This window comes from Phoenix dactylifera, chromosome 15 (assembly GCF_051530095.1).
Source record: "Phoenix dactylifera cultivar Ajwa chromosome 15, Ajwa_hap1_PhDact_Kaust_v1.1, whole genome shotgun sequence".
NCBI classification, from domain to species: domain Eukaryota; kingdom Viridiplantae; phylum Streptophyta; class Magnoliopsida; order Arecales; family Arecaceae; genus Phoenix; species Phoenix dactylifera.
This window is the reverse complement of record NC_143204.1, coordinates 18,158,122-18,181,509: the sequence shown is the minus strand read 5'-3', so window position 1 is coordinate 18,181,509 and position 23,388 is coordinate 18,158,122. Positions and strand designations below refer to the sequence as shown.

General features: G+C 41.2%; 1 protein-coding gene across 1 annotated transcript; it reads left to right on the top strand.

Annotated features, from left to right (window-relative positions):
• Positions 1–3,829: 3,829 nt before the first annotated feature.
• LOC103704277 (uncharacterized) lies at positions 3,830–11,069 on the top strand. The gene is made up of 3 exons (XM_008787505.6): positions 3,830–4,238; positions 4,592–4,657; positions 10,170–11,069. The coding sequence occupies exons 1-3, from the start codon at positions 3,864–3,866 to the stop codon at positions 10,323–10,325; spliced, it is 597 nt and encodes a 198-aa protein (XP_008785727.4). The 5' UTR covers positions 3,830–3,863; the 3' UTR covers positions 10,326–11,069.
• Positions 11,070–23,388: the final 12,319 nt, after the last annotated feature.

The following is a 23,388-nucleotide window of genomic DNA, read 5'->3' as shown; positions in this document are numbered from 1 at the left end:
TTTTCTATGAAGAATATTTTATCGAAAAAAATTCACAAACTGAATGAGTCCTGATTAGTTATATTAATTAGTTCCGTCCAAAGTTTAAGATACGACGCGGCTATGCTATTGACCGTCCAGGTTTCAAATTTGTGCCGGCAAGCTTGGGATAGCGGTTGATACGCTCACATGACCCCTCTCTGCAACAGTACTCGCCAAACCCTTGACTTTTTCATTTAAAAAAAAAACACAGAGAATAACCGTTGGTGAAGGAAAGATTCTGTTTTTCTACCCAAAAAAAAAGAAGGAAAGATTCTGTTCTGTCCTGGTAATCATAGCATGGGACGTAGTTGCAAGTTGGAACTTGCGTGCGACGACCTCTTGTTGCCCAGCTAGTCATCAGATTATAATTGTAAGTTAATTCAATGGCTCGCAAGATGAAAATTTGGTGCCTCCAATAGTAGGCAGTAGAAAAGGGTGTCGGTTTACCAAACTTGAAAAGAAATTAATTGCGGTGTGGGCTGGCATGAGTTATGCTTGGCTAGCATTGTAAGCTACAATAGTTTTGCTCGAAGGCAACTCAGTGACTATAATTGGCTGGATCCAGTAGTGCACCGATAGGGTAGCAACTATTATCTGCTTCTAAGGGACATTCGGACTATGGTCTGTGGCTGGATGGTCTTGAAGACACAGCATGTGTATAGAGAGGCCAATGGGGCAGCAGATTGGATGGCTTCATATGTGACCAACTACTCTGAATATATTCTATATGTGGAGGAGAGAGACCTACCTGATGCACTCCGAAACTTATTATCTTTTGATTTTCTTGGTTGTATCCGTATCCGTCATGTATGATAGAGCAAAAAAAAAAAAAGAAGAAATTAATGGATTATACTGGCTCAAGTTGAAAACATCTAGAACCATCTACCATGTCTCTAAATTGATAAAATAAAAAAATTTCAAGCTAGTTCTCTAGGTTCGAAAACCATGCAATATTGACCCAAGCATTCTAACCTTAGCTACATTATTATTCTCATTATTATTACTCCGCAGACAATTAATTATACAAGGTAATGGTGGACACAACCTTAGATGGTATGTCGGCAGAAAGGTAGACATGTGAATATATATATATATGGGGATTGATAATCTACTCTCTATTATGGTAGGTTATCAATCTAGACAAAAAATACCCTTACTTTTTATAACTTTTAAGGGTACTTTATGTCTTTTTACAATCTCACATTTACTCACCCTCTTAACCCCTGAATTAATGTTCTCTCCCCCTCTCTCTCTCATACATATACATATACATACACATACATACATACATACACATACATACACATACATACATACATATATATACATACACATACATACATACATACATACATACATACATACATACACACACATATACATACATACATAGACATACATACATACATATACATACATGCATACGTATGTATGTACATGCATGCATACACACACACCGGAGAGAGAGAGAGAGAGAGGGAAAGAGCATTAAATGGGGGTTGAGAGGGTGAGTTAATGTGAGATTATAAAAAGACATAAAGCACCCTTAAAAGTTACAAAAAATAAGGGTATTTTTTGTCCAATGAAAAATGGGTAGATTGATAACCTACCATAACACAGAGTAGGTTATCAATCCCTATATATATATATATATATATATATATATATATATATATCAAATTTATATATATACATACCTATTTTTAGATATTTATAAAGGTATATCTATAAAAAAAAATTTAAAAAAAAGTCTCTTCAAAATTAATCAAACTGGCTACTTCATTTGGATGACCTCTATCACGAAATCTTATTCTCTTTTTTTCAGGATTCCCGCTCAAAGTAATCCATGCTGGCAAGATTGTAAATTATATGCATTTTATGTATTGATATTAGTTTATCTATATAAATGCTCTAATGATACTTATTTGCATGTGGTTCGATGAGGATTTTATTTGAGTTTTAAGTATTGAATGAACAAATAAGCTTGAGATTTTATAAAAGGACATCTAACCTGCATTTAATTTGGGAAGTACCGAATCCTATCTAATTTCAAATTATGTTGCATATGAGTCGATTGTTTAACCGATCAAACTAACTCAAAAAATTGTAAGAGAGATTCCAACGCAATACAGACTAAACAAAGTCTAGAGCAAAGATTACATCTATAGCTAGAGAATAGTACATAATTTAGACCAAGCCAGCTTGGGCCAAATCATTTAAATTAGTCATTCATCTTTCCTCTCAATAAAAGAGCAATAGTTGAAAAAATAATTCTCTCTTTAAAAAATTAACAGTTCATTGGTTTTGAATTTTGTTAAATTTATATATTAGCTAGATCATATCTAGCATACATTTATGTGTGCATTATACCTAGCATTTATATGTAAACTTTGATAAAATCAAATAAAAATAACCTACTATTTTGTACCTTGCTCAGAAGCTATCATATTTATTGGTTCTTTCGTAGCATATATTTGTATGTGCATTATGACTAATATTTATGTGTAAATTTTGATAAAATCAAATAAAAATAAACCATTATTTTGTACTTTGCCCGAAAGTTAGCTAGTACTTTCTATCATATTTCTTGGTTCTTTCATTATATCGAGTTGGTTGTTGGTTTCATGCATTTTTTATATTTTAAAATAAATTATTTAATTTATTGTGAGGATTTTGAAGATAGGATTTACTTCACATTGATGCCATAAGAATGACAATATAGGGCTTATGTTCCTAAAAGTTGCCCATTAGCGAAGGAGAGGAAAAAAGATTTCATCTATTATTTTAGAGCAACAGAAACAATGCATATCTAAGAAAAAAATAATAAAAAGAAAATACAAATCATTAAACCATCTTATATATGAATATATATATATATATATATATATATATATATATATATATATAGAGAGAGAGAGAGAGAGAGAGAGAGAGAGAGAGAGAGAGAGAGAGAGAGAGAGAGAGAGAATAAGATAAACTAGATATATGAGAGTGAATATAAAAAATAAATTGAAAATAAATTTAATTTTCATTTTAAAATAAGATAGAAATAAAAGCAAATCCAAATATAAGGTTAGACAAAAAAATAGGTCTAGTACAATGCAAAAAAAGTTAATAAATAAATAAAGAACATAACATAATTTTTTTATGAATGGAAGATAAAAATAAAAAAACCAACTTATATTTTTTAAAAATTATTATTAATATATTTTTAGATGATGTTATTGAATAAGCTGAGGATATTTTAGTCAATAAATTTAATTACTTCATCAATACTTCTGTACAGCTATCCTTCCTTCTTCTCTCCCGGGCATTGCTTATACCGCAGTCGAATGTGAAAGACACGTGCCATGCGATCATGTGCTGTACGCGTATTTGCCTTCATTTAACAAGGTTCAAATAATCTCCATTTCAAGAACATGCACGTGTTCAGGGTGGAGCTCCTATGCAACGGTAAAGCGGACAGTTGCTTCAGAAAGGAATATCCGAGGCAAGTACTGGAGGATCGGAGCATTATCCTGAAGAAAAATTCAGCAGAAGTGATTGAGTGGATCTTATGGAAGAGGTCAAGAATGCTCGGCCATTCGCTTTTAGATAACATTCGACAGCTATTGAAGGAGTGTGATGTTTTTCAGACTGTATATATGTTCCGAAATGCGAATAGAGCTGCTGATTGGGTTACCTCTTTTACTGTCAAATGGCATGTCAGCTCCTAATTTACCCAAAAAAAAAAAAAAAAAAAAAACAAGCACGTATGATCGACACGCGTGGATTAAGAGGGATCACCAGGCGAGGATAAACCGATGAAGCGAGCCTCGCACCAGGCGAGTCTCTGTTTCGACATGGCTTATTCCACCTCCGTCTCCTTCTCCCTTCCTCGCCTTCGATCCTCGCATCCCTCCAAATCCCAGGGCCTACTCCCCTCACTCCCTCTCTTCGCGGCCCCCTCTCGCCTCCGGTCGCCGCTCCGAGCCTCCCGGAAGCTCTCCAGCTACCCCCAGGAGGCGGTGGTCGTGCTCCCGGACGCTCGCGCTTGGGTGGGCGATCTCGGCGGCTATGATGTGGATGACGACGATGGCGACGAGGACGACGACGATGGCGACGACCGGAGCCTCGATCTCCTCGCGCGGTTCCTCGACAACGTCTTCCGCAAGATCTCGCGGCGGGCGCGCAAGGCCGTCCTATCTGTTCTGCCTCCTTCCGTCCCAACTAAATTGGTTTGCTCCCCCCTTCTTGATTTCCCGTAATTGCTACTTTTTCATGCGGAAACAAAAGTGATTTTTTTTTTGGTTGGGTTTTACTTTTTGGTAGTAAATGGAATTGGGGACTTTGGAGATTTAATTAGCTTATGCCTACTTATTTTCCCATAATTTCCCTTTTTTATTCTAAAAAAAGATTTTGTTTTTCTTTTTGCTGGTCTTTGTTAGGGATTGTAATTGGCTTTTTTTCTCTGAACTTGAACTAGCTAAGGCTTTCTTATTTTCTGTAATTGCCTCTTCTTTGTGGGAGAATGGGATCATATCGTAGCTGACAGTTTCTTTTGTTTTTTTTTATTTCTTTTTCCGAACAGGTGGGTTTTTCGGTTAATGGGGTTTTGATTCTGGCTTTCTTATGGATTCTTAAGGCGCTCCTTGAGGTAATTCTGCATCTCTGATGTGCATTCTTTGTTTTGTTATTCTACTTACCGTACCTCATATGTTATGCAGCTTTACTGAATTAGGAAGACTACTATTTGGTTTTGCTCTTGAGTAGATTTTATTGCATCGTGTTTTTCCAATTGTATCGCCAACTAGCTTGGGTTCTTTAATGGTATTTTGTGGATTTAAAACGTGTAAAAAAGATGAATAGATAACTGATAAACAGAAGGAAAATGGCTAAAGTTCTCAACTTAATGTTTGTAGGCGGTGCAATCTATATCCTTGAAAGGGAGGCTATGTATATAAGGTGAATTAGTTTTGACCTGCTTAGATTGGCGTAGTGATATAGTTGGCTCATGTGGCTTCCAGCTCTTTATGACTCAGTTTTTCTGCACTCTAGGATCATGTGTATGTGGTAGCTGCAAGGATAGTCTCATGTCTTCTCTTTGAATCTGAACTTCCCTAAATACTATATTGTATGTTGAATTGATAAGCAACGAGTCTTAAGGTGCATATGCATTGGAAGTTGCACTCTACAGTCTAAGTCAAAAAGCTTCAGACAACTTGGGAGAGAAAGTATTGCCATAGCTACAGCGACAGCTTTAAGAGAGTCAGCTGAGTATAACGATTGTTGTCCCAGTATGGCCAAGTTATTTTTTGTGTACAAGCAAAGGAAAACTGGTTGGCATTTTATTACTTGGATATAAAGTGCTTTCCAGAATGTTATGATTGCAATGGCATGCCTTAAGGCAAGGGTTGAGAGAGATTGTAAAGATAAAATTCTGAAAATCCAATCGGCAATCCTAGCCACCAACGTTGAAGAGATAGTCCAGACATTAGAAAGCACAACACATATGACAACCTATACTTGTACCATCATCCAAGACTATCTTTAATAGGTAATGGAGGAAGTGAGACCCTTCCCATCCAAGACTATCTCTAAGTGTCCTTGACCTAAAGAACTAAATGAAAAGAAGCTCTGGCACTTCCTGTATGGCTAAATTTTCATCACAGTTTATGTTATGATGGAGATATTGCTTTTTAACAATAATAGTGCTTGATATGATGGTCCAAATTTCATTCTTTAGAGCTTACTTTCAAGCCATTTTAGATGTATTGAGAAGACTATTGAATGCCTGCGACTCAATGGCCCTGTCTGTAAGTGCTTCATGGATATATTTTCGTAGAACAGTCATTCTTTGGATTGATATTTTGAAAAAAAGGGGGGGGTACCCCCACAAAAAAACCCTCAATATTCTAAAGTTCTTGTACAGTGTCATTGTCAAAAATCCCTGTCTTGTTTTCCACATTGTTATTTGTGGAATTCTTGATTTAGTCTATCATTGTTTCAATATACATTTCTCATGTCTCTGCACTCCATCATAGTGATCTCCTTCAAATTTCTTCTTAAGATTGAATAGTACCTGTTATGCTTCTCCCAGTCTTCTAACTTGTATTGATTGCTCCCATGATTTTCTCCAGGGCACTGCATCCTTAATTTTGAAAGAGTTTGTTCTTGATGGTTTAGAAGCTTGCACATGAGCTCAACCTTCTTAAGCATCCTATAAAACTTCATCGCCCATGTGCCTTATAAGAACTTTTGGAAGATTCTGCATCTTTAGTACAAATTATCTTCTGTAGCTTTTTATATAAATGTGTAGGTGTTCCTATGTGTATCACTAATGTATTTTTCAGTCGACAAGACTATGCTCTACCGAGCAGCTAATAGAGGAAGAATGCATTGCACTGATTCCTTGCAATCAAGATGTGAGGGGAAAAGTTTTGAATATATGGAGATTACAGTATGAAAGGGGTGCCTTAGTCTCCAAACTAGTTTGCAACACAATGTCCATGTTGTCTGCATTGGCCATAGTCATTTTTATGGTTTCCAAAATAAGTCACATCTGTTTAATGATCATTTCTGTCTCTGATCTTTTTTGCTATTCCTTATATGCAGTCAAAATGCTGCATTTCAAACAAGAAAAGTACCATAAGTGATAGCTTCAAATTCTTCTATCATTCTTCCCTTAGATGTATAACTAATGAATTGTAGAGATACTTTACATGATCAGTGCAACACAAGCCTCTCTCCTTTTCTTATTTATTTCGCCTACGTTATGCACAAAAAAAGAAAATTGGGTCAATCCAGCTCCCAAGGTGGCCTTGACCCCAAGCTAAAGGCCTAAGGAGGGGACCTATACCAGTACATGGGTGCGGCAATCTTGACCCAAACTTGCTTACTCGACTGGTTGTGTTTCTAGGTCGGGTACAATCAACTAACCCTGACTTGCCAATGTCTCAGGTCAAGTTCAAGTCAAAAACCACCAATCTGTCGTGTCATGGGGGTATATACATATAATTTTTTTGGATATATATGTATATGTGTTGTAATTTATGTAATAATTGATATGAACCATTGGATCAATACCCCATGGCTCAGTTTAAAGAAACATATAGCTTATAATTTCATGTTGTTTGCTTTGTCATAGAGCTAGTTAATATATTTGTGTTTAGTTGTTGGTTCGCAAAGCATGTTTTTTTTTAATTATTTTATATAGCAAAACACGGTTCGAGATAACTTGTAGCACAAACAACTAAAAAAGTTGTTAAAAATAAACTACCCATGCAATGAAAAGCCTAAAGCTAAACGGGCTTGGGCCAATTAAAGGGGTTAGTGGGTTGATTGCTAGTCAGGTTGGTTGACCATGGGTGAGCTTTTTGGTCAAACATCCTTCATCCATTGGCAGGCTGATCAGGTTCAGGTTAGGCCCATAGGACCTTGATATATGATGAGTTCAACCCGGCCAGACCCGGTGATTGCAATGCCTACTTTGTACATCCTATCAATACAAGACACAACAAAACCTGATGAGGGAGAAAGAGAGGTGAAAGGGAAGAGAGCTCACAATTTAGGCATCATAATAATACCAAATTAGCATTGATACTAGCACAGTAAATTCAATCTTCGACTCAAAGAGTATACTCTAGTTCTGAATGATAACAAACAAATTCTAAAAGCCCTCTAAACGACCATTAAAAACAACAAACAACAACAACAAAAAAAAAGAATGAAAATATAGCATCCTAGTGAATTACAGGGATGCTGATCCATCCCAAGTGCTAAGATAAGACTCTCTTCATCCCGTCTCAACCTGGTCCCTGACTAATTCTGAGTCTGCAACCGGAGATTCAAAACCTTGTTGATAAGAAGTGCCACCTTCGGAAACTGGACACTAGAAGATTTATGGATCCCTTCACCTTCAATTTTTCGCCATTGCTCTTTGAATGTGAGTTTGACAGACTGTAACCTGTTCAAGACAGCTTTGTTTTCTCTAGGATCTGAGCAAATAGAGATGAATGAAATGTTGGATCCTAGCTTTGGTGGGTGGGACAATTGTTAGTGATGTTGCTTTTCCTATAGAAATAATTCTCTTTGGATTCTCTCTTTTACTTTAATGGATTATAGGGTTTAGGATTTTCTTCTTTTTAAAAAAAAAAAAAATCATAACCTGACAAGTATTAGTTCTTATTTTTATTTATTCAAATTCCTACTGCAATCTGTTGTATCCCAATTTTTTTCTATGGTGCTTCCAATACATATGCAGAAAAGCTTCCAAGATCAAGGACATTTTTTTCATAAAACAATCTAGTTTATTCCAACAGTGATGGATGTCATTTTCATGGTATAAAATGGAAAAAAATTCCTATTGCAGTCTACTAAATTGTGACATTTAACTTTCTACCTGCATTTTTCCTTACCTCCTGATGTAGTTGTTTTCTTTAATTTAGGAAATTTTATTTTTGTTGTGGTAAGAGATAAGCTTAATACATTATTGAATCTCCTTTGTCTTGCAAACCAACCTACACAAAAGGTAAAATAGAAGGCCTCCTCATTTCCTTCACCATCATGCCAAATAGTAGAACAGTTGAGGTTCCTCTCCTTGTACCGCGTACTTGAACATGATTCTATTTCCCACTTTTTGATTTCCATGAAAAACGCCTTTTTTCTTTTTTTTCTTTATCTTCTGTTGAACCAGAGAACCCCATCGCTTGTACGAAAGTGGTAGTATTTACTTAGTGGTTCTCAAAGATATTCTGTGTACTCCCTACCATCATTTGATGCTCTTATACTCTGAACGTGCATTCAGCATGTCATGTGAAATAATGAACATCAATTGTCTTGCACTCCAGTTAAACATGAGAAGTCTATATATATTGCTATATCTGATGAGCCATTAGTTTAATCATATCAGATATTAGGCTTTATATCACTGTACATAAGCACATTTCGAATATGAATAGAAATTCTGATTGGGTGTCAGTAAAATGTCAATGATCTCTGGTCTATTAAGCATTCTTTTAGTATATTTTTGGGAAAAGTAGTTTTTGTTTTTTGATATATCATTAAATGTCAAATAGCCAAATCTGAAAACTTTATATCACTGAGCAATTTTTCAGGGTTTCTTTGTGTTTATGAAGATAGCATTAAAACAGAATGACTGAATGATATGACCATAATTATTACCTAGTGTTGTTGGCCGAGAAGTTAAAATGGAATGGTGACTGATTCTCTATAATTTGTTGTAGAGATTATGAAGTTCTATGAAACTCACAGAGTCAAACTATTTGGCATGAATAATTGGTAGGAAATTTGGAACTTCTAGCTATGGGTCGAAAGCAGGCGAGTTGGATCATGTTGGAGGTCCGCCCAGGCCCAGCCCCTTGAGAACTCTGTTTTCAATCCAACCCAAACCAACCTTTAACCTGAGCTCCTTAACCCAAATGGGTTGGTTTGAGTTGGGTCACGTCTGGTGGATCGGATTGGTCACATCAGTTTAGCTAAGATACCTATAAATGCTCGCATGCCATATGAACGGTATCTAAAAGAAAAACAAAATGAACTAGGAATGGGAACATGTGAATATAATGTGCATCTAATGTATGTAGATTATATATTCATATGGGTTTGGGTTTGGGCTGGGTCGAGTTATCCAATATCTCAGCCCGAATTTGATTCGGGTCAAGATTTTGAACCCAAACTCAACCTGGGTTGTGCCTAAACCCTCTCAAGCCAGGTCCAATTCCAAGTTGGGCTGGGGTTGGATTCAGGTTGACCCGTCCAATTCTTACCCCTCCTTTTAGCAGCTAATGTTAACAAAGTGCTTCTTGCTCTGTGACAGCTTTCTTTTTTGTACTGTGATAAAAATTATATAATTGTGTGGGATGTTGTTCTTGAATTAACCATTTAATAAAATCTATATTTTGGAGCATGATGATGGCATGTTAGTTGCCTCAAAATTAAGCCAAAACTATACTCATGTTAAATATAAAATATTTGTAAAATTTTACCAAAAAAAAAAGAAAGTTATGAGAAGGAAAATAACAAATGGAAGGAGCAAAACATGTGGATCATATTGTGTAAACTATTTTATCTTGATCAAACTTTTGGACTTCCTATTGGTCTCTTGTCTTTAAACCAATTTAATTTAGTTTATGTTGCATTCATTTCAGGTGATCTGCACGCTTGGGAGCATAGTGTTTGTAAGCATCTTGTTTGTCCGAGGAGTATGGTCTGGCGTGTCCTACATAAGAGAAAACCAGTATAGCTTCATGAACAGGATTGACAATGATGACAGCAGATGGAGCGGTGCACAGGCTGCCACTTGATTAATTTTTTGCCCCATCTTCTTATAGGGCGCTTGAAGAGAAGACGATTGCCTCCAGAATATAAACAAAGGTCTCATGTATCAGGATCTTGAGATGAAATAAAAAATAAAAAAAATCCCAGTGGAGTGATCATGGGGAGTATCAGCATCGGCAACTAAGATTTGGTGATATCCTTTTGAATGATTTTCATAGTCCATACTTTGGGAATACCTCTATGCAACGAACCTTTCAGATAAAGCATGATGAAGGGGTAACAATTCATATAAAAATACGGTACCAAGAGAAAGGATTATATGATTTGAAATTTAATAGTCAAGGAGCATACAATATTTTGTCTCATCATAGTATTCCTTTCCGAGATGGCTGTTCAGATGAAATCCAAGTTACAGACTTGGTTATACTACAGGAATTTGCTATGATGCCGCTGCTGCTTCATATATCATGGGGATAATTTGTATTACTTTTCAAACCCTGCAGTTATGGATCGAGATGTAAGCCAAAGGGATGAGGGCCAACTGACCTCGGAACTGTCGTTTATCTGTTGGACCAGTGAGCGGTTTTGCCAACTCAAATCATTGACCTTGTAAGCAAATTGATGTCATTTGGTATCTTGGGATAATTGCTGTTTTAGTTTCTCGTGGAATATTTTTTTGTCGGATTGTTCTAATGTATATGTAACAAGCCATTGTATTATAGACAATAACCAATTGGACCTTGCTCAGCAATTGGTATATTCCTTTTCTATTATGGTGTTCATGACTTTGAGATACATTTACCATTTGTTGGTGACATTATTTGCAAATATTAGCAGATGCCTTTTGGCCTGATCCGTAATGGTTTGGGGGAAAAAAGGCAAAGTTGTTTTTGCATGTATAAAGATGAAACTTTATCGAGCATTCAAGCTGTGACATCTTGCATGCAGATTGGCTGGTGATGAAATTCTATCAAGCTATGATTGTTTCTCCATACTAGTAAACCAATCTGCATTCTTGTTAACGCGGGAAATTTCATGGTTGCAAACATCGAGCCCTTATCCTGACCTATAAACCCATTCCCGCAATTAAGACCTTTTGCAGTCCTTTGATACCTGTCCTAGAGGACCAATATTTTCATAACCCTGCTGAAACCTACCATTAGGCCAGAATCTGAGACTGGTTTATGGTAGTCGTATTTACTAAAGAAATAGTTTGGATTTTGGCTCATGCTGATGGATGGCAAACTGAATGAGTCGAGACACATGCAAGAGATCACAGATTTGCTGTATGGATCGTCATGTTTGCAGGTGATAACAGAAAGCATGGCTATGTAGTTGTATGTCGGGAAGGAATCCACTCGAGCATAAATGTATAGCTAGCTGTATGTACAGGAGTTCACGCATATCTATTTGTACTAATATAAAGAGATACGAATTTATTTGTTTTCAGAGTAAATATTTTAGCTTGCAAAGTCCAGGGTATGGCCAATAAGTACATTTAAAGCCCCCCCATGCCATGTTTGCATCAATTTCAAATGTTTGCTTGGTCTTACTTGGTCCAAAATTAATAATAGATGGATCTGTGTTTGTAAGTGATCCGTTGGCAGGAGTGGCAGGGGTCGGTGGGGACTACCCTGGAAAGCTCCTCAAAGCCATTGGTAGGGTTGAGGGAATTTTCTTGGCTCATAATTAAAATGGCTGTCTCACCTTGCAAGCAATTCTTATGTGCGGTGTGAGCCAATCCTTTCCAATATATATTCTATTATTTTGGACTGTTTAGTTTCGATGGATGGTTTTTGATCTTTTTATCGATAATTATTGTTATGGGAATTAAGGTAAAACCAATTTTGGTTTCCCTGTATTTACATTTCTTGGTTTTATATTTGTCATATGATTTTGAAAAAAAAAAAGAAACAACAATAATTCATTCTTCTGGGTTATCCTTAAAAAAAAAAAAAGAACTTGTCATATGCCTGTCAATTTTGATCCGCTAGGTTCCAAAAGCATTGATAGGTATTGTTTATCTGATTTTATTGTTCTTTTGTAGAACAGCCTGCTGGTGGAAAAGTCAACAAATCTAAAGCAACGGACCATACATTCATCACAAATCAAATTTATTATTCTGGCTGTAATGCTCTCTCCTTGTGTCATTTACTTATTATTGTCATAATTATCATCTTCAACAACATATATAGTTTCTTCTTCTGTGAGATTTCTTCGTCCTCGTTGTGAGTAGGAAGCATTCTTCGGCAAGCAGATTTCTATACACATTTTGCAGGAGAAAAACACATAAGATTAATTGTCTTTTTTTTTTTTATTTTCAGATATTTATTGCATAGCAAATGAAGGCTGAGGTACAACCAAAACATAGTTAATCTCTCTCTCTCTCTCTCTCTCTCTCTCTCTCTGTGTGTATATATGTATATATATGCATGTGCGTGCATGCATGCATGATATTGACTTAGATTCCATCAGAACAGCCCTGTTTCATCATAGTATTCTTTTCTGAGGCAGGGCTGTTTGTGATGAAATATAAGGCAGCAGATAGCATCATTTCTCAAATACAAGCCACAGGGGACGATGGCTAACTGACATAGGAATCAAGTATGCAACCACTCTGCAGCACATGAAGTGAATACCACTATTTTTTAACTACAATGATGAACTCTCGGTTCAGTGATCTGTTTCCCAGCAACTAGCCCTCTGCTTTTGGAATCAACGCCTCCAATTTTTGTCATTTAGTACCTTACTTAGGACTCTCGCTGTTTAATTTCATTTGGAATTTTGTTTTTTTTTGTGTGTGGTGGTTCTAATGCATAGGCAAGAAGCCATTTTATTATAGGTAATAACCAATCAGAACTTGTTCAGCACCCTGTATCTTACTCTTCTATTGAGGAGGCTGGTCATGACTGAGCTACATTCACCAACTGTTGGTGGCAATGATGAAACTTTAACGAGATGCGATTTTTTTTGGCCATGGTAACCAACCAATGTGCAGCCTTATTACCATCCTCTGCTTGTGGTGAATTTCAAAGTTACCAAATGAGATTGTTACGTTCTGTGAGAAATTTTACCATGAGTTGAGCAAGAGCCCTTCAGTATACTGACCTATAAACCAATTCCTAATTCCTAGACCTTTGGTGGTACTTTGATATATAGGTCCTAGAGGCCTACATTCTATGACCCTGCTGAGAAACATACCATTAGGCCAGAATCTGAGACTCGTAAATGGTGCTGCATTTATATTTATTAACGAGAGAGGTTGGATATTTGTCTGTTTCTGATGGCCGGCAAGCTTAAGACGCCTGCAAGTGTTCATAGATGCGCTGTGGGCCGTTATGTTTGTAGAAGATAACGGTGAGCATCGGATCCATACAAACGATACGTGGCATCCGAACCCAAATCCGGGTGGCGGGGTCCAAAACGATAGCTTGCGTCCCATCCTCCAGTTTCTATCTTTTCCAACAGTGTCTATCTGAGATATGGTACGCTTGTTTTATTCAGTTTTTAAAGGCAAACTTTGTGAGCAGAAAATGTGCTAGCTTTATTATTAGAGGTTCGGGGTCTAAAATAATTATGATTGGTGGTTGTCAAATTTTCCCCATCTTGATTTCAGAAGTTGAGCTGAGATTAGCTTGAGCTAACTTGGTGGGTGCTACAAGCTAGAGTTGTACTGCTCGAGAATAATTCAACAACAGATATTAACTGGATCCAGCAGAATATAGATGGGATGGGCAACTACCACTCGCTGTTTAGGGATATTCAGACTATGGTCTGTAGTGATATGTCCTTATAGGTGAAGCATGTGTATAGAGAAGCCAACGGGACAGCGGATTAGATGACCTCCTATGTGGCCAACCCCTCTGGAGGCACTTTTTAGGTGAAAAAGAGAGGGTTACGTGGTACGCTTCGGAACCTAATATTTTTTAATTTTTCTAGCTGTATCCATACACATTCATAATGTATGATACATCCGTTTTAGCCAAAAAAAAAAAAAATCTACTTCCAGAAACGTTCATCCCTAGTATTGTGGGACATTGTCGGTCACACTGAGGTCCAGTCCAAACCGAGAGCTTCCATGTTCTCGGAGCTCCGGCCCTAAGCAAGGCATCAGCTTTGCCTTAATGCCATATTCGGGGACACGACACGGTGCTGTGTTCTAGATTTAGAAGTGAACTGTATCTTTATCTTTTGAAAGGGTGAGGAGGGACCTACTTGGCTACACCACAAGGTGGTTTTATGGTGGTCTAGCAGAGCAGTCCTCTTTCATTAAACTGAGATTTTCATGTTGGTGTCAGCATATGAATCTAGCATTTCTTAAAACTATTTTCCGTTTATCTTATAACATGAAGTTTCTGATTTATTCGAACGACGGTGGGCGATTGAAATAGTTAATGTCACGCCCCGGACCCGGATCCGTGACACGGCCGTGCTATTGCCGACTATCGCCTACAGTAGCACGCAGCCTCATACAGGGGTAACAGGTAGCCAAAAGGATTCAAACTTATATATATATATATTAAAAGTTTTGCAGTACAACCTTCAAGTTTGAAACCAAAAATACAGAACTTCTAGGCTATTCGTATGTACAGAAGTATATAAGCTTCTCCAAAAATACGAAGCTCTGTAACAAAATAAAAACATGTCTGATGGCGATCACTGGTGAGGATCTGAAAGAAAACGAAACATAAACAGATGTGAGCTACACGGCTCAGTAAGTAATCCTGCATAATCCTACCGGATCAACCAGTAGACTAAACATGTAAATCAGGGTTTTGAGAAGCTGACATGCATGTTTATCTAAAAATCATCCTGGCATAATAAGTATGCAATTTAAACAAAGCAGTAGTGCAAATCACAAAATTTTTCATAAAATATGCATATGAAACCGTGCCCCCAGCATGCCGTGGTCCTTTTTCTCTCGGATGCTACTGCGAAGTCAGACTCGACCACTGGCGGGGCCAGCTCAGTTACTATTCAGCCACTGGCGGGGCAGCTCAGTTACTATTCAGCCACTGGCGGGGCAGGCCCAATTCCAATTCAGCCACTGGCGGGGCAGGCTCAGTTACTATTCAGCCACTGGCGGGGCAGCTCAGTTACTATTCAGCCACTGGCGGCTCAGTCATTCTCAGTAGCATCTTTGAGCCCATTATAGTGCCTCTGGGGCTAGCTAAGACTTTATAAACTTACATGCATGATTAAAATATCAATATCATCAGGTTGCATACATAGCCATAGCTTCTGGGATCATGCAAGTTACTTATGCATTGTAACATATCATGCATGAAACATATGTACTTAAAATAAATGCTTAGGAAAACATTAATAACATGACATGATCTATAATAGGATTAGAACAGGTTACTTACAGTGATTCGCCTTTCTCCTAGGTCTCCTGCGTCCTGGTGACGTGTCCTAAGTCACCTACAATCATGTCATAATAACAATATATTATTTCCTTTTCTATCTGAAATTTAGCCCAAGCCTAATTCCTCTGTATTGGGGTCTTGGCTGGGCTCATAAGTCTTAATTGGCCTTCCGATTGGCCACTAAGCTTAATTCCCAGCTTAATTGGGTTTAATTTCGGGTTTAGGGTCACTGTGACCCGTTTGGGCCTGAGTCAGGGTCAATCCGGGATCAATTTGGCCCCCAAATTAATTACATTGGCTTAAATTGGGCTTTAATTTTGGTTTAATTTATAGTCTGGCTTGTCCAGACTTAGCCCAATTTGATTGGGCTCGGGTTTAGTCAAATTTGGCTAAACCCTTTCCCTTTTTTTTTTTTTTTTTTTCTTTTTCTTTTTCTTTTTCTTTTTCTTTTTCTTTTTCTTTTTCTTTGGGCTTAACGGGTTGCGGGTTCGGATTCGGATCCGACCCGCGAACCCGTTATCGGGTTCTTTCTCCCCCCTTCCAGAGGCTTCCGCCTCTTCACCTTCCCGACCCCCTCTCCCTCATCCGGCCGCTCTCTCTCTCTCTCTCTCTCTCTCTTTTCTCTCCGTCGTCTCCACCGAAACCATACCTCCGGCCGGCCCTCCGGCTCTCCTTCTTCTCCTCCGGCCAGATCTGTGGCCTTCCCCCTCTCGGTCACTCCCTCTCTTTCCCTCTTCTCTTCTTTGTCTCTACCGAAGCCCATGCTTCCGGCCCTCTTCTCCGGCTCCCCTTCTTCTCCTCCGGCCAGATCTGTGGCCTTCTTCTTCTCCTCCGGCCGGATCTGCCGCCTCCTCCTCCTTCCGACCTTCACCGAACCCTCCCCGGCCAGATCTACCAGCCCGGAGTGGTGCTTCCCCTTCGGGGCGGCGACGGTGGGAGGCCGGCCCTTTCCCTCTCCTTCGAAGTGATGCCGGAGGAGAGGAGAAGAGCCGGGAGGTGGGATCGAGGCCGATCTCCTCCGGGAGAACTTCTCCGGCTCCGACCACGGCGAGGTAAGGCCGTGGTCCGCGGTAAGTGCCCCCTCTCTTTTTTTTTTTTTTTTCTTTACTTTGTTCTTCTTCCTCTTCCGTTTTCTTCTTCTTTTTTTTTTTTTTTTTTTTTTTTTTTTTTGTGGGAGTCTCGCCACCACCTCTCGGCCGGCGGAGAGGTGGGGCTCGGCTGGGGCTCGGCTGAGGCTGGCGGCCTTGAGGCCGCGTTGGTCGCCGGCACGGCAGACCCGGCGGCCCTTGGCTGCCCCTCAGCCCTAGGGCAGCCACGGCCGGGGCCTGTCACCCGCAGGCCGAGTCCGGCTGGGCTCGGCCCGGGTGGCGTGGGCTCGGCTTGGGCCGTTCTCAGGCCGGCCCGCGGCCTGTTGGTCCGGCCCGCAGCCTGTGGGTCCGGCCCACGGCCCTCCTCCTGTTCTTCTCTCCCGTGCCGGTCTCCTTCTCTCTCTCTGTGCCAGTCTCCTCCCCTCTGTTTCATCAGTGAAACAGAGGGGAGAATACCCTACAGAGGGGTATCTCCACTCCCTAAAACTTTATTATTTAACCTAAGGGCCACTTACCTGGATTTTTGCTGGTTACCGTTGGGCCGTTCCTCCCCCTCGTAGTCCCTCCTTCCTCTTGGAGCTTCAGGGCTCTTCCGCCTTAGGCTCCAGGGCTTCGGCTCTCTCTCTTTCAGTGTTCTTGGGGGCCTCCGACTTAGGGTTGCCGGCAGGGACTTAAATAGTGGTTTAGAAGATGAGACCCCCCTCTCTGAGAGGTCCCATCCGCTCCATGCCTCCCCTCTCCGGGAATGGCCGCCGCCCCCTCTGTCTCCGGTGCGCCGGCATGACTGCCAGCAGGGGTGGGGGTCACCCTTCCCTGTCGGTCTTATCCCTTCGTACTGGCTACAGTATGATTTTTTTTTTTTTTTTTATAATAATCATTATACTGGCTACAGTAAAATTTGGGCCCAACCCTTAACTGGGCCTATTTTTCTATTGGGCCTAGTAGGTTGTGGGCCCGGACATTACATTCTTCCCCCCTTAAATAAATTTCGTCCTCGAAATTAAACATACCTTGGTTCTCGAAGAGCTGAGGGTAGCGTTGTCGCATCTCTTCCTCCAATTCCCAGGTAGCTTCCCTTTCAGTGTGGTTGGTCCACTGGACTTTAACGTAGGGAATGGTGCGCCTTCGGAGGATTTGCTCTTTTCTGTCTATGATGCACAGGGGAGCCTCCTCATAGGTTAAATCTTTATTTAATTGCAGAGGTTCATGTGGTACCACATGGCTGGGATCCGGGACGTACCTCCGTAACAAGGAGACGTGAAAGACGTTGTGTACGCCTGATAGCTCTGAAGGTAGGGCCAATTTGTAGGCAACTTTGCCTATTCTAGCAAGAACCTCAAATGGGCCAATGTAGCGAGGACTTAATTTGCCGTGTCTTCCGAATCGGGTAATACCCTTTGATGGTGAAATTTTTAGGAAGACAAAGTTCCCCTCCAAAAATTCCGAGGCCCTTCTTCCTCTGTCAGCCCATCTTTTCTGTCTATCCTGGGCAGCCTAAAGCCTTTGCTTAATTAGTAGTACCTTGTCTCTGGTGTGCTGGACCAGTTCGGGTCCTAGCATTTTCCGCTCCCCGACGTCATCCCAGTGTAAGGGGGATCGGCATCTTCTCCCATAGAGAGCTTCGTATGGGGCCATCTGGATACTGGAATGGTAGCTATTGTTATAAGCAAATTCCACCAGTGGTATGTGACTATCCCAGTTTCCACCTAGGTCCACAGTGCAAGCCCTCAGCATGTCTTCCAGAGTTTGGATTGTCCGCTCTGACTGGCCGTCAGTCTGGGGGTGGTATGCTGTACTGAGCCTCAGTCCGGTACCCATAGCCTTCTGAAAGCTTTCCCAAAATCTGGACACGAATCGGGGGTCACGATCAGAAATGATGCTCACTGGTACTCCGTGCAGGCGTACAATCTCATCGATGTATAATTGGGCCAGCTTGTCTAAAGGAGTACCAATTCTGAATGGCAGAAAATGAGCTGATTTTGTAAGGCGATCAACAATCACCCACACTGCATCATTCTTTCTCACCGTTTTGGGGAGTCCTGTAACAAAGTCCATCGTGATGTGCTCCCACTTCCATTCAGGAATTTCTATTGGTTCCAGCAACCCTGCTGGCCTCTGGTGCTCTGCTTTTACTAGCTGACAGGTCAAGCATCGGGCCACAAACTCAGCTATTTCTCTCTTCATCCCCTTCCACCAGTAATGTTCCCGAAGGTCCCGGTACATTTTAGTACTGCCTGGATGAATAGAGAAACGGGATTGGTGGGCTTCTTCCATGATTTCCCTTTTTAGGTCAACATTTGCCGGTACACACAGTCGGTGGCCAAACCTTAGAGTGCCATCTGGGTGCATTTGGAGTTCGGGTCGCAACCCTTTCTCCACTTCATCCTTGAGCTGACAAATGTGCTCATCAGACTGCTGGGCAACCTTTATTCTATCAATCAAGGTTGGTTGTATACTCAAGGCGGCCAGCAAAATTTTTGTAGTTTGGGTAACCATCTCAACCTGCATTTCATCGAGATCCTTCTGAATCTGTGGTTGAGTGGTGAGTAAAGCGGCGGAGCTTATAACTGACTTTCTGCTTAGGGCATCCGCCACCACGTTGGCTTTTCCTGGGTGGTATTTAATACTCAGGTCATAATCCTTCAAGAGTTCCAACCACCTTCTTTGCCTCATATTCAATTCCTTCTGGGTGAATATATACTTCAGGCTCTTGTGGTCGGTGTACACATCACAGTGTTCGCCATACAAATAATGTCTCCAAAGTTTCAAGGCGAACACTACTGCGGCCAACTCTAGGTCATGTGTCGGGTAATTCTGTTCATAGGGTTTCAGCTGTCTCGAGGCATAGGCTACCACCTTGCCATCTTGCATCAGTACACAGCCTAGCCCGTTCTTGGAAGCATCACTGTAGATGGTAAATTCTCCAGTTAAGGACGGTAATGTCAAAATTGGGGCAGAAACTAACCTTTGTTTAAGCTCCTGGAAGCTCCTCTCACACTTGCCGTCCCAGATAAACTTGGCCCGTTTCTTAGTCAACTGGGTCAAGGGGGTAGCTATTTTGGAGAACCCTTCCACAAATCGCCGGTAATACCCGGCTAATCCCAAAAAGCTTCTTATTTCCTTGGCGTTGGTGGGACGAGGCCAATCCACCACCGCTTCTATCTTCTTGGGGTCCACTGACACTCCTTCCTTGGAGATTATATGGCCGAGGAACGCCACACTGTCCAGCCAGAACTCACATTTGTTCAGCTTGGCGTACAGTCTCTTCTCTCGAAGGATTTGTAGCACTACCCCCAGATGGTCTTCATGTTCCTTCCGACTCTTTGAGTATATCAAAATGTCATCGATAAAAACTATCACGAACTGATCCAAATATTGTTTAAAGACTCTGTTCATCAAGTCCATAAATGCAGCCGGGGCATTGGTCAGTCCAAAAGGCATAACCAGAAATTCATAATGCCCATACCTGGTTCGAAATGCAGTTTTTGGCACATCCTCAGATTTGATCTTCAGCTGATGGTAGCCTGACCTCAAATCTATCTTGGAGAAGACCTGGGCGCCTTGCAGCTGATCAAACAGGTCATCGATCCGTGGTAGGGGATATTTGTTCTTTATGGTTATCTTGTTCAATTCCCGGTAATCGATGCATAGTCGCATACTCCCGTCTTTCTTTTTCACAAATAGGACAGGAGCTCCCCATGGCGACGCACTGGGCTGGATGAACTTTTTATCCAGGAGTTCTTGTAGTTGTACCTTCAATTCCCTTAACTCAGCAGGGGCCATCCGGTAAGGAGCCTTGGAGACTGGCCCCTCTCCTGGTGCGAGGTCGATTGTGAATTCGATCTCTCGGTCTGGGGGTAATCCTGGTAATTCCTCCGGGAAGACATCCGGATATTTTCTGACTACTGGAATATCTTCCAGTTTGGTCTCTTTCTGGGTATCCATTACACAGGCCAGATAGGCCATACACCCTTTTCTCACAGCCTTTCCAGCTTTCAAGGCAGAAATAAAGTGTAGTGTAGGAGCATCTTGAAGGGGTATATCGCCCTGAAAGAAAAATTCTTGCTCCCCAGGTATCCGAAATACCACCCTCTTGTGGTAACAATCAATGTGGGCGTGATACTGTGACATCCAGTCCATGCCCAAGATAATATCAAAGTCTTGCATGTCAAGCTGTAAAAGATTTGTCTCTAATTCTTTTTCCCCTATCTGAATTATGCAATCTTTATATTTAATGTCAACAATTGCGGTTTTCTGAAGGGGTGTAGCAACATGCCATGGTTCCACTAATTTCTCAGATGTGCTATGTAATTGTCTGGAAAAGCTAACCGACACGAAAGAATGCGTAGAACCAGAATCAAATAGAATGAGGGCAGGAATCAAGTTGACCAGAAGTGTACCTGTCACCACTTGATCGCTAGCACTGGCATCCTGTCGAGTCAGTGCGAAAACCCGAGGGTTACCCCTCGATCTCTGGTCCTCTGGTGCAGTATGTCGGGGCTCGTCCTTCTTTCGGCTAGGGCAGTTGCGGGCGATGTGTCCTGTCTGCCCGCAAGAATAACAAGCTCCGGTCTTCTTCATGCAGGTACCCCTGTGGTTTCCGCCACAGGTGGGGCAGCCTCTGCTCTGTCTCTTCTTGGGCACAGCCCCCTTGCTGCCTCCAGCCCCACTACTCGGTGCTCCTGATGACCGGGTCCTCTTCAGGTCCTCCCTCTCTCTCCCGGACCGTATCAGGTCAGCCTCAACCTTCAAGGCTCGGTCCAGTACATCTTTGTAGCTTGAGAATAAATGGGAGGATATTCGGGACCGAATTCCGTACCTCAATCCCTGCTCAAACCGGTTCACCTTACTTCTCTCATCCTCCATGAACTGGGGGCAAAATCGTCCCAGTTCGTTAAATTTATTGGCGTACTCCAGAACGGACATCTGGTCAGTCTGGGTTAGTGTCAAAAACTCATTCTGCTTCGCCAGGTGCACTGAGTCCGGAAAGTATTGATTGTAAAACATCCCCTTAAAGTCCCTCCAGGTGAGTCTGTCAACGGCATAAGCCGTCTCCATGGCCGTCCACCAGTATTCGGCGTTTCCTGTCAGCATAGAGGTCGCCAGCCGGACTGTCACCTCATCAGGAAAGTGGAGGGCTCGGAACATCTTTTCTATCTCCCGGATCCATGTTTCAGCCGCCATAGGGTCAGACCCACCCTCAAAGGTCGGGGGGTTCAGTCGGCGGAACCTCTCATAGCAGGAGTCTGCTGATGGCATAGCGGCCAACTGCATCATCTGCTGCTGTTGCAGCACTTGCGCCATAAGCTGATACACTCCGGCTAGGCCTGCCTGACCTGCTGCAGACCGTGGAGTATCCGGGGAAACTGACCGCTCGCTGGGCTCCGGGGAGGGTGGTCTCCGGTCGTCATCCATATCTTCCTAATGATCACCTAGCAGTCAAAATTTTTTTAAAGTGAGGTTATGATAACTAGCATATTATAACATTTTCTATAACGGTGACATTCTTAACTACCCTTTTCCTTAGGCATTTTATGGTTATTCTATTGTTTAACCTAAGGCTCTGATACCACTAGATGTCACGCCCCGGACCCGGATCCGTGACACGGCCGTGCTATTGCCGACTATCGCCTACAGTAGCACGCAGCCTCATACAGGGGTAACAGGTAGCCAAAAGGATTCAAACTTATATATATATATATTAAAAGTTTTGCAGTACAACCTTCAAGTTTGAAACCAAAAATACAGAACTTCTAGGCTATTCGTATGTACAGAAGTATATAAGCTTCTCCAAAAATACGAAGCTCTGTAACAAAATAAAAACATGTCTGATGGCGATCACTGGTGAGGATCTGAAAGAAAACGAAACATAAACAGATGTGAGCTACACGGCTCAGTAAGTAATCCTGCATAATCCTACCGGATCAACCAGTAGACTAAACATGTAAATCAGGGTTTTGAGAAGCTGACATGCATGTTTATCTAAAAATCATCCTGGCATAATAAGTATGCAATTTAAACAAAGCAGTAGTGCAAATCACAAAATTTTTCATAAAATATGCATATGAAACCGTGCCCCCAGCATGCCGTGGTCCTTTTTCTCTCGGATGCTACTGCGAAGTCAGACTCGACCACTGGCGGGGCCAGCTCAGTTACTATTCAGCCACTGGCGGGGCAGCTCAGTTACTATTCAGCCACTGGCGGGGCAGGCCCAATTCCAATTCAGCCACTGGCGGGGCAGGCTCAGTTACTATTCAGCCACTGGCGGGGCAGCTCAGTTACTATTCAGCCACTGGCGGCTCAGTCATTCTCAGTAGCATCTTTGAGCCCATTATAGTGCCTCTGGGGCTAGCTAAGACTTTATAAACTTACATGCATGATTAAAATATCAATATCATCAGGTTGCATACATAGCCATAGCTTCTGGGATCATGCAAGTTACTTATGCATTGTAACATATCATGCATGAAACATATGTACTTAAAATAAATGCTTAGGAAAACATTAATAACATGACATGATCTATAATAGGATTAGAACAGGTTACTTACAGTGATTCGCCTTTCTCCTAGGTCTCCTGCGTCCTGGTGACGTGTCCTAAGTCACCTACAATCATGTCATAATAACAATAT